General features: G+C 40.3%; 1 protein-coding gene across 1 annotated transcript; it reads left to right on the forward strand.

Moving 5' to 3' along the window:
• The first annotated feature begins 12,323 nt into the window (after positions 1–12,323).
• Positions 12,324–15,270, forward strand: LOC147608173 (uncharacterized). Its single transcript, XM_086788891.1, has 3 exons — positions 12,324–12,813; positions 13,013–13,894; positions 14,054–15,270. The coding sequence occupies exons 1-3, from the start codon at positions 12,385–12,387 to the stop codon at positions 14,540–14,542; spliced, it is 1,800 nt and encodes a 599-aa protein (XP_086645017.1). The 5' UTR covers positions 12,324–12,384; the 3' UTR covers positions 14,543–15,270.
• The last annotated feature ends 791 nt before the right edge of the window (positions 15,271–16,061 follow it).

Raw genomic sequence — 16,061 nt, forward strand, 5'->3', positions numbered from 1 at the left:
AAACGAACCTGTAATCCCTGTTCCACCATTTGACCAACTGAGGCCAAGCTTTTAGTGATCAAAGGCACATACAACACATCTGACATAGACTTTGTCTGACCATTGTGCATGACCAATGGTACACTTCCAACATGTGTAATGACATGCTGGGTATCATCACCTGTTTCCACATAGCCTTTTACATCCATAGGCTTCATATGCTCAAACCATTCACCATGACATGTCATATGGTTTGATGCTCCTAAGTCCATATACCATGTATCATCATTCTCAGCATTTGTTGTCATAGAACCCACAACATGCTTCATGGCAAACAAATGATTTGCAGTGCCATCATTACTGCTTGATGCATAGTTTCCACCATGTTGTGCATAATTTCCACCATAATGACCACCACGCTGTGCTCTACCCCCTCTTAAATCATTCTGTTTGCGGAAACAATCTCTCGCCATATGACCATATTTGCCACAATAATGGCATTCCACATCTTGCATAGAATTTTGTTGGCCTTGCCAACGTCCTCGACCACGGGGGGTACCTCTGCCTCTCTGAGGTGCATATCCACAACCACCTCGAGCACCATATGAAGGCTGAAAATTCTGTTGTGGAGGCCTATCCTGCCATCCACGACCATTACCACCACGTCCACATGATGCAAATCTCCCCCTACCTCTAAAGCCTCTCTGCAAGTAGAAAGCCTGATTTCTGCCATCATCATGGCTAGTAGATGCATCCAGAAATGAATCACTGAGCTTGATTTCCTCAACCAACAAGAGTGAAACCAACATATAATCTTGTGCATGTGTTTTTGATAGCAGATCAACGCTAGTGCGGGTGGCATGATGATGGTTACACATTTTTGGCGTGCATATTGGATGCACATTTTGGCATCACTATGTTCATGGCAATATTACATTTTTGGTGACATTATATTTATGTGACATTTTATGTAGTAGCTTGGTGGCCATTATTATCTTGTACATAAAATGGTAGCACACATATTTATTATGCACATTTGTTATAGGTGTTGAGATTCAAGCTCGATGTCAGTGTGAGCCAGCTATGCTATGTGCTGGCAGATTAGGTAGGAACATGTGCGAGACATAAATGACCGCGTGTCCAGCTGGTCATAGTGTGTGGACATTAGCTAGGGTTAGTAGAGTGTGGACACAACTCATTGTGTGTTGTGTGGATTATGGATTAGTGCATTATGCTTTGTGTGAGAGTGGACATGGCTTCCCTCTATGGTTAGGGTTTGCAATATACATTAGGGTTTGCTCCTGTGTGTGTGTCTCCTCCTCCTCTACCGTTCTTTCAACATGGTATCAGAGCCTTGTGTTGTTTATTAGGGTTTATGAGTGAGTGAAGAGAAGAGGGAGAAGAAGCTGTGAAGAGAAGCTGTGAAGCTGGCCATTGGAGCTGTGAAGCTTGGAGCACACCAAATACTATCAGATCTGAGAGCTTGGCCTACCGGGTAAGGTCTTCTAAACATCTTTGAGCAGATTGTAGGTGATTCAGGCAAAAGCAAAGCAAAATAGAGCAAATCAAAGCAAAGAGAAATTCTGGTTTTTGAAGCTTTCCATTAAAGCTTGGGAACATTGATGTATGGTGGAAATACATGTAAATCTGGCAAAGCAAACATGTATCTGACAATGAGAGATGTAATGGCAACTCTTATGCAAGCCCTATTGTGATTTTGGAGCATTTTGGAAGCATTTGAATGTATGGAAATCTCTGGTTTTTGAGCTCTCACAAAACAGTGAAAAAGAAGCCCAAAATTGAAGCATTTGGAGTGTGATTTTGACTAAAATCCAAACATTGGTGGATTGCACATGTACCTAGGTGTGTTGGGCACCTATAGTCATCATCAATTAGCATCACAACAACTCCCAAACCCTTCATTTGCAGGCGGCGCAGCTCAAACAAAGGAAACAGAGCAGTTTTCTGGTTTTTTGACTACGAGGAGATCAAATTTCAACTTGGTGTTTGATATCTTCCACAATTTCTTTAGCAATTGGATGCTTTACACTTTGGAGAAGAGGGCTATGTGATTTGTTTGGTCAATTATGCCTAATTGAGCTGGGAATGAGCTGATTAAAACAGGCTGTCCACTGGTTGCAGAGAAACAGAGCATTTTTAATCGAGCAATTAATCCTTGGTCTTTTACAATTGGACAAATTCCTCTTACATGGAGTTTGATGGACACTAATGCTAAGCTAATGAATGCCTGGTTGCTCAATTTGGACAAATATTGAAGGAATTAGAGCAAATTTTCTACTGGTTTTTCTGGTTTTTCTGGTTTTTCCAAAAACAGAGAAAGAGGTTTTCAAAAATTGATATGTACACATGTCAGATGGTGTTGATACTCAACATTGAGGTTGATTAGGTGTCAATGCAAGTTGCCCATACTTGATTGCACCATTACATTGTGATTTGGAGCCTTGGAAGGCGTGTCAATTCAGGGTATCCCGCACTGAGTGAGTCAGTTCATCTTGGATGATTACAGGTTGATTTTCTACATCAAATTTGGAGTTTGTTGGCTACCTTGGAGTATCTGGAACATTCATTGGAGTGTGGTTGAGCTGAGGAAGGCTCATTTACAGATTTGAAGTGTGCGGAAGGTGTATGCATTGAGCAAACATGTCGGACAATCCAGTTCAGATTGTTGGTGAAAAGCTGGATAGGAAGAACTTCCAGGCATGGAAGTACAGGATAAAGAGTTTCTTGAAAGGGAAAGGATTTTGGAATCTCATTACAGGTGCTGAGCCAGAGCCTGAGCTACCTCGACAACCTACACAGCAGCAGCTTATTGCTCATAAGCAATGGTCAGAGAGAGCATTCAAAGTGCTGCATTATTTGTCTATATGTATTTCTGATGCTATGCTCATACACATTCAGGATGCTGAGAATCCCAAAGATGCATGGGATACTTTGGTCAAGATGTTTGATACAGATACGAGTGCTCGCAAGTCTCAATTGCGACAGCAGATACACAATGTGAAAAGGAATAAAAGGAGCATACATGATTATGTGCAAGAAATCAAAAAGTTTGAAGAAATATACCACAAAAATATTTCAATAATTTCCATAATCCATAACATGCCTCGGGTTGGAAAGCAACTGACCTCAGTTTGTCAATGAAGCTAGGAAGATGCCTCAATCGGTGAGTCTTATTCTTCTACAGGTGTTGCCTCAGTACACAAAATCATACTGCCTCAATTGGCGAGTCTGCATATAAAGAATGTGTTGCCTCAATTGTATACACAAATGGAATCAAAGCGACTGTGAATGGTAGGCTCAGTAATCAAGGCACGATAGGTGGATAACAATGATTCAAGTATCCATTGTGCTACCTCAATAGAGGGATTCTTGTATTTAATCAAGTATCAATAATAGATAGTACATGTAGGAGTGGTAGTTTGGTCATGGTCAAGGATAGAATTTGGGACTAAAATTTTTTAGTCTTCTTGTAAAAGAGGTGGGTCATCTAGAACAAGATAAAAAGGAAGAGTTCCCTTAAATGGGGGTAGCAAGCTGATATTGAAAGAGTTATGTATACGCCAGTGAGGTGGGATGTCCAATCTAAAAGCATTGTCGTTGATTTTCTTGAGAATCTTGAAAGGTCCATAAAAACATGGAGCAAGTTTAAGCTTGGGGTTCTTTTTAATGCTCTTAAGTCTATGTTTTTCGATTCTTAACTAAATGATGTCATTCTCTTTAAATTGCATAGGTCTTTGCTTCCTGTTTACTTGTTTTGTATATCTTTATTGAGCTTTTTGAATAGATTGAGTCACTTCAGCCAAAATCAAGGTATAGTCATGTGGAACTTGTGTTCCAATTCTAGAAGTTGGAGTAGGTAATTTCTTACCATATACAAGTTCAAAGGGTTCCTTTCATATGGTGGTAGATTGGGTGGTATTGTTATAAGGAAATTTCAAAATGTGCAAATGCTCATCCCAATTAGAAGGTTTGTCAATCGTATAGGCCCTCAGAAGGTGCTTCCGTGTGGCCATTGCTTTTTGGGTGGAAAGCGAAACTAAAGTCCATCTAAGAGCCTAAATTTGAAAATAAAACTATCCAAAAATGATTGCAAAAGCAAGAGTCTCTATCAAAAACAATTAGCATAGGAAAACCATGATAAGTGAAAATAGTTTTAATAAATATCTTTGCAGCAGCAAAAGTAGAGCAGTCAATGTCTTCTTGCATGCCACAAAGTATGCTTGTTTGCTAAACCTATCTACTATGTTCCAAATCATGTCATTATACAAGGAAGCAGTAGGTAATCCCATAATGAAATTTCATTCCATGGACCATTCGGAATTGGCAAAGACATCAATAGTCCATATGGATGCAATTGGAGACATATGTTGCAATATCTTTTTTTCATGTTAGGCTATAAAAAAGTTTTTCACGCGATGTCAAATACCATCATGCCCAACATAAGGTGGTTCATGCATTTCTCGCAAAACAATATGCCTAAATGGTGCAATAATGCATAATATTTTCTCAAAGAATATGAAACCGTCAGCATATGAATAACTATTGAGAGGTAAATAGTTATAATGAACAAGTGCATTCCAATCATTTGAAAAATCAACATCATGGACGTAATTGTCATGCATAGCATCAAAAGATTCAATATGAACAACAAAAATGTTATTAAGTGATGGTCTACGGCTCAAAGCATTTGCAACAACATTACCACGATGACCCGATTGATATTGGATCATGGGGTGAAAATTTTGAATGAAGGAAGCCCATTTAATATGATGGTCAGAGATCAAGGGCTGACTAAGTAGGTGTCTAATGTTTTGTCGGTTAGTCTTAAGCAAGAATTCTGAACCCATGAGGTAGTGTTTCCACATGCGAAGAGCATGTACTATGGCCAAAATTTCCTTATCATAGGTGCTATAGTTGAGTTCAGAGAGTTTTAGTTTACGACTTTCAAATGCTAAGGGATGGTCATGTTACATCAAAACAGCTCCTATACCAGATCCACTAGCGTCAGTGAGACAACTAGAAAAAATGGTCTAGTAAAGTCAGGTAATTGTAGGACTGGGGCGTGAGTTACGAGATATTTGAGATGGTTAAAGGACTTTTGTTGACTATCACCCCAACGGAAAACATTTTTCTTTTTCAATAGTAATGTCAATGGTAATGCAATGAGAGAAAAGTTTTACACAAATTTTCTATAAAAGCCTGAAAGTCCAAGAAAAGATCTCACATCATGTACAGTCTTGGGAGTTGGCCAATCTCTAATCTTTTTAGGGTCAACATGAATGCCATCGTGGAAATAATATGCCCAAGATATTCAATTTCACTTTGAAAGAAAGAGCTTTTGTCTAGATTTCCATATAAATGGTTCTCTTTAAGAAGTTTAAAGACAATTCTCAAATGGTTTTTGGCTCTTTTTTGGAGCAACTAAAAATAAGAATGTCATCAAAAAACACAATCACAAAATCTTGATGGTTCAAAAAGATTCTATGCATCATGATGTGAACAAATGTGACCAGTGCATTTGTAAGGCCAAAGGGCATTACTAGAAATTCATAATGACCAAATTGAGTGTGAAATGCAGTTTTATAAATATCAGTGGGGTCCATATGCACTTGATGATAACCTGATTTTAAATCTATCTTGCTAAAAACACATGCACCTTTCAATTTGTCAAGCAACTCCTCTACTCTAGGAATAGGATAATGATTTTTTATAGACACTTTATTTAATGCACGGTAATCGACACATGATAAGTCTTATTCTACTTTTGAACTAACAAGACTAGTGCTCCAAATGGTGTACTACTAGGTTGTATTAATCCTTTATCTAGTAATTCCTTAATTTGGTGTTGAATTTCTTGTTGTTGCAAAGGGTTTTGTCTATAAGGTGTGAGATGTGGTGGTTGGCTTCCTGGCAAGAGCCTATTTTATGATCCTCGGGGGCGATAAGGAGGTAAGTGAGGAGGATAGTCAAAACAAGATCATGAAAAGAATCAAGACAGTGTTGTTGATATATGGGGTGAGTGTTTGATTTACTTTCTCGACCTCATTCACATAAATCGTATATGCTTTGTGCTCTTTTCTAAGTGCTCTTTTTGCTTGTGTATGTGTAATCAATGGAAAAAGTTCAAGTGAAGAGTCACTAGAAAGAGAAATCAATGTGCCATTATGTGTAAATTGCATAGAATGAGTGTTGTAATCAATGTTAGGATTGTGTTGATGATGGAATGGCATTCCTAGCAATCAAGAAAACACAATGCTCTTTATATAACCCAATTTGAATTTCAAGTTTTTTAATTTTACGAGTGCCATTATAACAAGTTTCTTGGAATGCAGATTTTACTTTATATGTAGAAGGAGATGTGTGCAGTTGTAATTTCCTTCCAAGATTTTCTGAAATAAAATCATGCAAACTCCCGTCATCATGCAAAACACAAACTTGATAACCATCTATAGAACCTTGCATGTGTAATAATGAATGGATAGATTGAGGAATACCTGAAGGGTTATTTGATTCTTGATTAACCTCATCATCATGAAGAGTGTCATTCGTCCATTCTGGAATGGTATCATCATCGATGTCACGAGCTTCTTCTTCGATGTAGTGGACCACACGGTTGGTTTCTTTGGAGGTGGTAACTTAGCAAAGCAATTTTATGCAATATGTCCCAACTTTAGGCAACAATGACAAGTAGGAGTAGGCCTAGGTGTTTTTGATGAGACATTGTGAGCACTGTGACTAGGCTTGGGGTTTGAATTTACAAAATTTGGCTTTGAATTTTCCCCATTAAATACATTTTTAGGAAGAAATGTGGGTGCGCATGAGTGTAGAACATTGCTAGGGCGATTTGAATCGAAAGAATTACATTGATCAAATCGTCTAAATGGATGATTATTACCCACAAAAGATGATTGCCGATTTGTTGGACTAGGCCCTTGCATAGGCCTAAAAAACTTGCCAATGGAGCGAAGCTTCTTCTCTGCATCATGAGCAAGAGAAATAGCCTCATAGAGAGAAGAAGGTTGAAACATATTCACCTCTCCTTGTAAGCCTTCTTCAAGACCATCCTCATACTTTTGTTGCAAAGTATCATCATGCACATTTTCTAGCATGTAAAGATATAATTGTTTGCCAAAAATGCTCAGTATATTGTGACGAGATTGTGACACATTGTCACGATCATTCCAAGAGAATTTACTCCATGCACGGCGTGCCTGCAAATGAAACTGGCATGGAAGGAAAGACTCTTTAACTTTGTCTTGGAACTCAAGCCAATTGGTTGGCTTGTCAACAACGTGCAAAGTACATTCCACCATAGAGATGCTTTATCAACCATGTGATTAGTGGCACATTTTTTGGAGAAGTTTTCATCAGCAAACTAATCATCAAATTGACTTAACTATGAAAGAACAATGCAACCATCCTTTCTACCATAAAATTTTATAAAAGTGAAAGAGCGACGACTTATCTTTGATTCCTTGCGTGTGCTTTGGGCTTCAAAAATTGCTTTGAGAATCTTGGTGACACGATCATCTTCTAAAGAATCATTGGCTAGCGCACGCTTCTCATGCTCCAATAAGGATTCCATGTGCATGCAGCATTGTTGCTCTTCTTGAAGTTGAGCTTGGATCAAAGAAAGTCTTTGATCAAGTGTGGACTCACAAATTGGAGAATTGGTGAAGCCATGAGCATTGTCCATATGCAAATCATCACTTGAAGAAGAAGGACTTGCGAATTGGAGAATTGGTGAAGCCATGAGCATTGTCCATATGCAAATCATCACTTGAAGAAGAATTCATTTTGAATTTGGAGAATTGATTACCTCGTTTGCACAATGCATATCACAATCGAATTGAGAAAAGAGATGCCGAGTGTTGAATGTGGGAAGAGGATCACCTTGCTTTGAATAGATCAAGGACGAGAGGTAATACTTCCACGACCCATCTGCTTCAATTTGTTGCTTTTGCACCGCAAAATAAAGATTTGAAGGCGTTGTTGATGAAGCAAGAGGGTTGATTTGAGAGTGAAATTGTTGATGGAGAGGCTGGCATTCACAACCACATTGCTTATGAAGCTTGCACATCACTTTACACATGAATTAACAATAATTTTTTTAGTTGCTATTTAAAGTAAAATAGGGGTGTAGTAGCTCAAAATGACAGGGTTGATGAGGTGAAGAGGGGGGGATTTACAGATATGAATTTGGAGGTGCAATGTGGATTTTAGAAGCAAAATAGTATAATTTGGGGGGGAGGTGGGTTTATGAAAAAGTGGAAGGGTGAATGAGGAGAGGGGAGAAGGAAATGGACAAATCCCATAAGCCAAAACACAGGGAGTGGAAAGAGGAGTATATATAGTGTGTTGGTGTCATTTGCATGTATCCAAGAGGTGAAAAGAGAAGAGAGAGAGTCTGTGGGCTTTACTCACTTGCTCTTATTAAAATGACCTTGATCCTCTACTCTACAGGGCCTTGGGCCTTTGGGGGCCCATGCTAGGATGTACCCGGTTTTGTAGGTTGGGCTGGTGCCCACCGCATTCACACAGCGTGTCTCTTGGATGCTTCTTTACATAGCAAGTGGCACGCTTACCAATAAGGACTAATTGTTGCAGCACTTCTAGACGTGGGTCTGGCTTTAGTACCATGGTGTATGAGGATTATTGTCCTCATGCACAAGTTCAGCACTTTACCTCTCTCAAAACACGATAGCTTATTGAGAAATAAACTTGCATGAAGATGAAAGAAGAGAAGATGTATGACATATACATTGGGTACAATCTCTCCCCTCCCCACCACTTGCTTGATGGCTTTTTTATTACTTTGTGAGCCAAAAATGACTTTTACACTCCACTTTGGGCCTTGCCCCTAAACTTTAAAAAGTGTTATGCATGAAGTAATGTGAACCATCCTTAGCCTTGACTTTAGCAAAGTGTCATGCATGACTTAATATGGGACATCTACTATGGGTAAACAAACCATTTGAATAAATATGTCTCTATAACAAATGTGCATAATAAATATGTGTGCTGCCATTTTATGTACAAGATAATGATGGCCACCAAGCCACTACATAAAATGTCACATAAATATAATGTCGCCAAAAGTATAATATTGCCATGAACATAGTGATGCCAAAATGTGCATCCAATATGCACGCCAAAAATGTGTAACCATCATCATGCCTCCCGCACTAGCCTTGCCCCATGGATTTGCTATCAAAAACACATGCACAAGATTATATCCAATGACTATCTACCTAACATGATGGGACCAGTGCTGGTTGGTAAGTCATTGACCATGTGGCAAATAATAAAAAATAAATATCCATGAAAAATATACCACAATAATATTTCAATAATTTCCATAATCCATAACACCTAGGGCGATTTACTCATGTGTATTTGCCCATCTTGAGATATTCCGACACTACTGGGCAATCTCATGTTCCTCCATTTGGCTCATCCTGTAAGGTGTAATACTCATAGGCTGAGACCGCATAAGAAAATCAATCTTATGATCTACTGACTGACTGGGTCGCAAACCACAAGGTAATTCAACAAGAAAGACATCTGCGGATTTTGCCTTGATGTCCTCTAAAGCCTATGTCTCCTAGGCATTTAACTTAACCGTATTTAAATTACAAATAAAATTAGACGAAAGGGAATCAAGAACACACTAAAACACCTCATAATCTCATCCTCCTCCATCTATCTAAGTTGTAACTTATGAGAAGAAAAACTTTATGATGGTGATTTTTGGTTGTTTCATTGATGATCTAGTGACTGAGAATTTTTTTTAATCCTCTACAAATCTGACTGAGAGTTTTTGTAAATCCTTTAGAAATCCTTAATGTCTTGAAGAAGATTTCAAAGACTAGTTATGTTTGATTCAAAATTAGAATCAAAAGGACTTTGTGACTTCGCATTTTTGCCCACTCTAACAATTGTGATTTCTATAGATCTTTAGTAGCTAAACTAAGTCTTTTGATGGATGTGAGTATGATTCAGATAGCATACGAAGCTCTAAGTTTTATTCATTATAAGTCGCAACTCTGAACCTCTAAAAAGAGGAGATTATGGCTCTCTTTTGGATCGAGTGTGAATGAGAATGAGACTAAGAGTGAGATGAGTTATGAGTTTACAGAGGAGGACTTCACAAGTGAGATTAAGAGTGAGAGTGATATATGCTTAGGGTGGTTCAAGTTCTTTCATGAGTATTGGTTGTACCATAGCTGCATATAAATCATTACAGATACCTTGTGCTTTTGTGCATTCCCAAGATATTATAGGTTTTGATGTAAATGAGAGTCAATGTGCAGCTTCAAGAACGTGAATACATATGCAAATAGTATTTTGATAGATTCTAAATTTCACAGGTTTTTATATGCAATATTGATATTTATGTTTTGAAGCCTCATAAGCATTGTTCTATATACACACTTATACACCTCAACTCACAAATCACCCCGATCGGGTCTCTTCTTTTTCTTTAACTTCAATGGCGAGGACAAAACAGACTGAGAGGGGACCAAATATAATGTACATCCAAATCTTGGACATGCCATACACTTGCCAATGTGAAGCATGTGCTTTGCCTTGTTACCCTACATGTTGGGACCATCCATCTAGGCATGTATACACATGCTCATTGCTATGTTAGTATAGCTTATCTAAAGATAAGCAACGCATGTCCAAATTAAGTGAACATTTTTTGGTGAGCTATAAGATGCCCCACCATGTGCCAGGGGTGTTTGGCACATGTCTGGTACTAGCTACGTATCACATGTGACAATGTGTCCCAAGTCATGTGGTCATGTAAAAAGGCCCTCCAAGTCATGAATCTGTATGCTCATTGCTAACTTAGTATAGCTTATCGAAAGATAAGCAATGTATGTCCAAATTAAGCGAACATTTTTTTTGGTGAGCTATAAGATGCCCCACCATGTGCCAGGGTTGTTGGCATGTCTAGTACTAAATCCATATCACATGTGACAATGTGTCCCAAGTCATGTGGTCATGTAAAAAGGCCCTCCAAGTCATGAATGTATCATGCATGAAAATTGGACAAACCAAATGTAACTTGATAGATGACCTAAATTGAGGAACATGTAGATGCATGAAAATTGGCCAAACCAAATGCAACTTACTGGATGACATAAAGTGAGGAACATGTAGACACACATCAACTAACATCATAGGCTTGCCCACTACCTACTACCCCATGGCATGTATGTTCGCCATGTGCATCCATGTTTTATAATCATGTAAATGCCAAACTCTGTGTCCTAATTGGCATGTTGTAAACTACAAGAGCTACCTTTTAAAAAAATGAGATATAGATGGGTTAAATGATGTCATACCAGTGACATTGAGAGCTACCTAGCCATATCTTAAATTTTTGTGTTTGGTCATCAAGGGACATTAATTAACTCAATTGAAGAAGTTAGGTGATTTTGACTTACTTTTTAAATAATTCTATATTCATGATGTTTTCTCCAATTAACCCCATGTTATCATATGTTAGGAGGGTTAATTTATAAGACATGAACTTTAACAATTGAAAGGTTATGAATACATGTAATGCCCCTTAACCTTGGTATATTGTATCCCCTCCCTTGTCCTTTCCTAGTGCACACATTTAAAAGGCACCTACCTCTCCACCCCACTTCCTTCTTGTGTTCTATTCCCTTTGGTTTGTGTTGGAACAAACCGGCACTACCCTTACCCCCCACCCCCACACCCCGGGGTTCCCCAATGTCCCCTCCCCTCCCCTTGACCAACCCCTGCCAATCCCAATCAAATATCGCTCCATGATGCCGCCCATGTGCTCTCTATATAATCCTACATCTAATCCCCTTGTAGCCCTCAACATTCCTACAGCCTAGTCAATAGCACCCTTATACAACCCCAAGGATAATCCCTCTCATCGTGCGAGTCTCATATGCACTCCCCTCCTTTTACCTTGCCTTGTAGAGAGACCCAACTTGATCATCTACAACTTCAAAGTGGTGTGGGTGTGGGTGTGGGTGTGGGTGTGTGTGTGTGTAGAGAGAGAGAGAGAGAGAGAGAGATCACACATGGAACATCAAGGATTTTCTGGTACATATGGAAGATTTTAGGGAGCACTTGAACCTTAAAAAAAGGGATATGTAAACAAAAAGGTGCGCACTTTGAAGAAATAATATATATATTTTGAGCATAAAGTTGAGGCATCTGCAAGCCAGTGAAAAAGAAAACCCTTGACTATGAACAACATGGGCCACCAACCGTGCGATCCAAGGCAGCCACTTCAAACCCAAAAAAAAAGGACAGTTATGTTTGATAAAGTTGCGTAGTATTTTGGAACGCCTAGTCTATTCCATGGAGCTCTGTTGTTGTCGCTGGTGATAAATGGCTGCTGCCCTCATCATCGGCCTCTCGTTCGTGCGCACCTGCCATGGCCATAACGCCATGAGGCGGAGGCCTCACCATCCATTGCCTTTCATCGCCAATTCAACCGCCGCCAACAATCATCTCCATCATCAGCGAAGGAGGCCGAGGTTGTGGCCGTGGCATCATGGGACCCCTTGTGCGTTTTCGTCTGAGTCTGGGTCCTCTGGTGGGCCCATGGAGGCGTGCTGGGAGCACCCCTTTCAGAACTCGCTAATTGGTGGCCTGGCGAAGCACGCGGTGGCGTTCCCCGTGAGAGGGGAGGGTGTGGAGGTGCTGGCGAGCCCCGCCCAGTTCTACCAGACACTTAAAGACCACATCAGGGCGGCCAAAGAGCGTGTTGTCATCTCGGCCCTCTACATCGGCACGGGCCCTCTCGAGCAGGACCTGGTAAGCCCCTTGCTTTGCTTGTAAGCATATCACCTTAATGCATCACAATGGGCTGCGAAATACATAGCTCGTACGTATGGATTGACACGATGCCCAAGCACATGCCATGGATGTATTGGGCATGACCTCTCTCTTGTCTAGGTTCAGAAATTTGTTTGCTAAAGCTTTCTTCATTAACATCATGTTGTTGCAACTCCAGTTGGATGTTGTTGCAGACTCTCTAAGCAGAAACCCTTGCCTTCGAGCATTGTTCCTTTTTGATGCTCTTCGATCCAATCGAATTGTGCGTTCAGAAGCTGGCCGGTTGTCAACAGGTCAATCGCTCAGTTTCAAGTCCAGTGTAGAGATGTTAACTCATGTACTGCTGGCGGAGACTGCTAAATGGAAGCAGTCCACAAAAGCGGGTCAGCAGGAAGACCGTGTCAGGGTCACACTGTATCGCACACCAGATCTAACAAAGCGTCTGGAAAATTTTTTACCTTCCCGGTTGAATGAAGTTGTGGGGGTTTGCCACATGAAAGCATACATCTTTGACAACCATGTCCTAATGAGCGGTGCCAATCTGAGCTCATCATACTTCACAAATCGGCAAGATCGTTACATCTTGCTAAGGGATTGCCAAAACTTGGCAGACTACCTTTGTCAATTGGTTGAGACAGTAGCTTCTTTTTCTTATCTTCTGGACACTGAAGGTGTGCTACAGAGCAATGCAGTGAACATTGATCCCCGGTTCAATCCAGTTCATTTTCGTAGGGAAATGCTTAGAGCATTGGAGAGAGTATTGGATTGTCATTCGAATCTTTGTTGCACGGTTAGACGCACATCTGATTTGGTGGATCTTCGGGGTGGACTTTGGCTTGATGGGCACAGTGCAAATACGTGGGTATTTCCAACTGTGCAGATGGGGTCATTGGGGATTCATCAAGATGAACTTTGCATTCTATGGCTGTTGGCAAATTTACCGGCCGGCTCTTGTGTGCGTTTTGCCTCTGCATACTTCAATCTTACCAAGGAATTCCAAGATGCCCTACTACAAGCATCCACGGACAAAGTTTTCAAAATTCTCACTGCAGCACCTCAGGTAACATAGCTTTTTTCAATATTGGGATGGTTTAAGAGCAGCAGCTTATGCAGCTAAGCTGCTTGGTATTTTCTAACTTGTACAGAGTTTTGATCTGGGCTTTCAAGAGCTTGTTTCTTACTCCTGAAAATCAGTATGTTTTTCATATTGGTGGTGCAGGCCAATGGTTTTTATGGTTCAAGAGGAATATCTGGTTTGATCCCGAAAGCATATTCTATGCTCGAAAAGGATTTTTATGAGCACACTTGTCAGCAGGTGTCTGAAGACCATCTGTCGCTTGCGCTTGAATGTAATGGTTTGAGAAATGTGGCCAATCACAAGTCTGGAATTCAGTTATTTGAGTACAAGAAGCCAGACTGGACTTTTCATGCCAAGGGGCTGTGGTGCTATCTTCCAAATGATGGCATGCTTCCAAGTATGACATTGGTTGGGAGTTCAAATTTTGGGTTTCGTTCTAGACAGAGAGATTTGGAAGCCCAGCTTTTCCTGATGACCCTTGAGCCAAGCCTTAGAAGGAAACTGCAAGAAGAAACAGATCTTTTATTTCTACACAGTCAGCAAGTGCATCATACGCTTTTTCTGGATCCTGATAGATCTGGTGGGCCAGTATCTCTATTTGCTGCACAACTTGTGAGGAGCTGGTTGTGAAGAAGCTATTTGAAATCTACTATGCTATGGCCCAGTATCTCTATTTGCCACACAACTTGTGAGGAGAAGCTAATTTGAAATCTCCTATGCTATGGTGTCCCTAGGAACTTGTGATCTGGACACCAATTTCATTTGACTAGCTGCATAGATTTTATCAAATGAAGGCTACTGTCATTCATCCCTCGTGAAGTCCGTGAAGTCGAAGGAAAGGACAATGGTAAAGGGTGTTAATTGATTTTGGGTGCCATGTTTTGGTTTAGCCTAAGGAAGCACCACCAAGCAGCAGAGTGAGGCAGTCAATTTGGGAGTAGCGCTTTGGCAGTCTGCACAAGGGTCAAATTGGGTATGGTCTCACACGCGAAGATCTTCTGGCACATCTAATCTTTTAATCCTCATGATCATCATGCCAGTTGAAAGGGTAATTTTTTGGCCACCTTTTCATGACAGGAAACTCTTTACCCCTTATCGACAAGAACCACAAGTTTGAGTTGTCAGCTTGTTTTTAATAAAGGGTGCACATGAATGTTTCTTACAGCAATATAGCATTTTGCATTAGTCTTCTTACTCTTCCTGCAGGTTGTAATAAAGGGCTATCATCTCTTTAAACAAGAGGTGCATCACCAGGTTGTAATAAAGGCTTGTCATCTCTTTAAACAAGAAGCATTTTGAGGTGCATCACCAGGTTGTAATAAAGGGCTGCCATTTCTGCCTTGCAGATGGAATTTTGAGTTGCACCGCTTGCAGGTTGTAATGAAGGACTCTCATTTAACTAAAGCGCCGCCCCTCCCCCCCCACCATCTCTCTCTCTCTCTCTCTCTCTCTCTCTCTCTCTGTGCATGCTTGTGCTACTCAAGCTCTATCATTATCAGTCATGTACTCTCAAAATAGGATCAGTCATGTACTCTCAAAATAGGTTTTAACTAAGGATCTACTCAAGCCCTAGCGAGCATCAGTAGAAGGTTCTGAAAGGATCAATTTATCAGGTTTTTCCTTGGCTAGCTTGCTCTTGTATGGCTTTATCACTTGCCAAAACCAGTCAAAACCCATCCAAGTGAACATTGGAAAGCACAAGGGTACGTTCATTGGTATTCTTGCTTCTTCATTGTTTCTCTCTTTTATTTTGTCATTTTGTCAATGTTGAAGGTCTTGTGTATGTTAAAATTACAAAAGGTGTCAAGCCTAGGGTTAGCACAGCTTGGCTATGCAGGGTGGTATATATATATATACATAGAGAGAGAGAGAGAGAGAGAGAGAGAGAGAGAGAGGTAGATCGCATGACTCAACAATGCTTTGAGTAGTGTTGTGTAGCTTACACCAAGCACATGCCTTTTGTAGGCCTTAGGACTTGTAAGCACCGCACACGTGAAGCTCCGAGATACCTGACAATTTCAGTGGTGGTGGTGAGACCCAACATGCAAAAGAAGTGGCTACCTTCTAACTCAATTACATGTTGCAAGGGAACGATGTAGCTGAAAAGATGCAGGGGGGAAGAGAGCTTGAGCTCTTGCAAGCACACACA

The sequence above is a fragment of the Cibotium barometz genome, chromosome 53 (assembly GCF_041138505.1).
Source record: "Cibotium barometz isolate CiBa-2024 chromosome 53, ASM4113850v1, whole genome shotgun sequence".
In the NCBI taxonomy this organism is placed as follows: domain Eukaryota; kingdom Viridiplantae; phylum Streptophyta; class Polypodiopsida; order Cyatheales; family Cibotiaceae; genus Cibotium; species Cibotium barometz.

What these genes read in the sequence shown, in the direction of transcription:
- LOC147608173 (XM_086788891.1), top strand. Translation starts at nt 12,385, where the DNA reads ATGGCTGCTGCCCTCATCATCGGCCTCTCGTTCGTGCGCACCTGCCAT. An exon ending in GCCCTCTCGAGCAGGACCTG is followed by an intron (nt 12,814 to 13,012) that starts GTAAGCCCCTTG and finishes TTGCAACTCCAG; the next exon opens with TTGGATGTTGTTGCAGACTC. An exon ending in TTCTCACTGCAGCACCTCAG is followed by an intron (nt 13,895 to 14,053) that starts GTAACATAGCTT and finishes TTGGTGGTGCAG; the next exon opens with GCCAATGGTTTTTATGGTTC.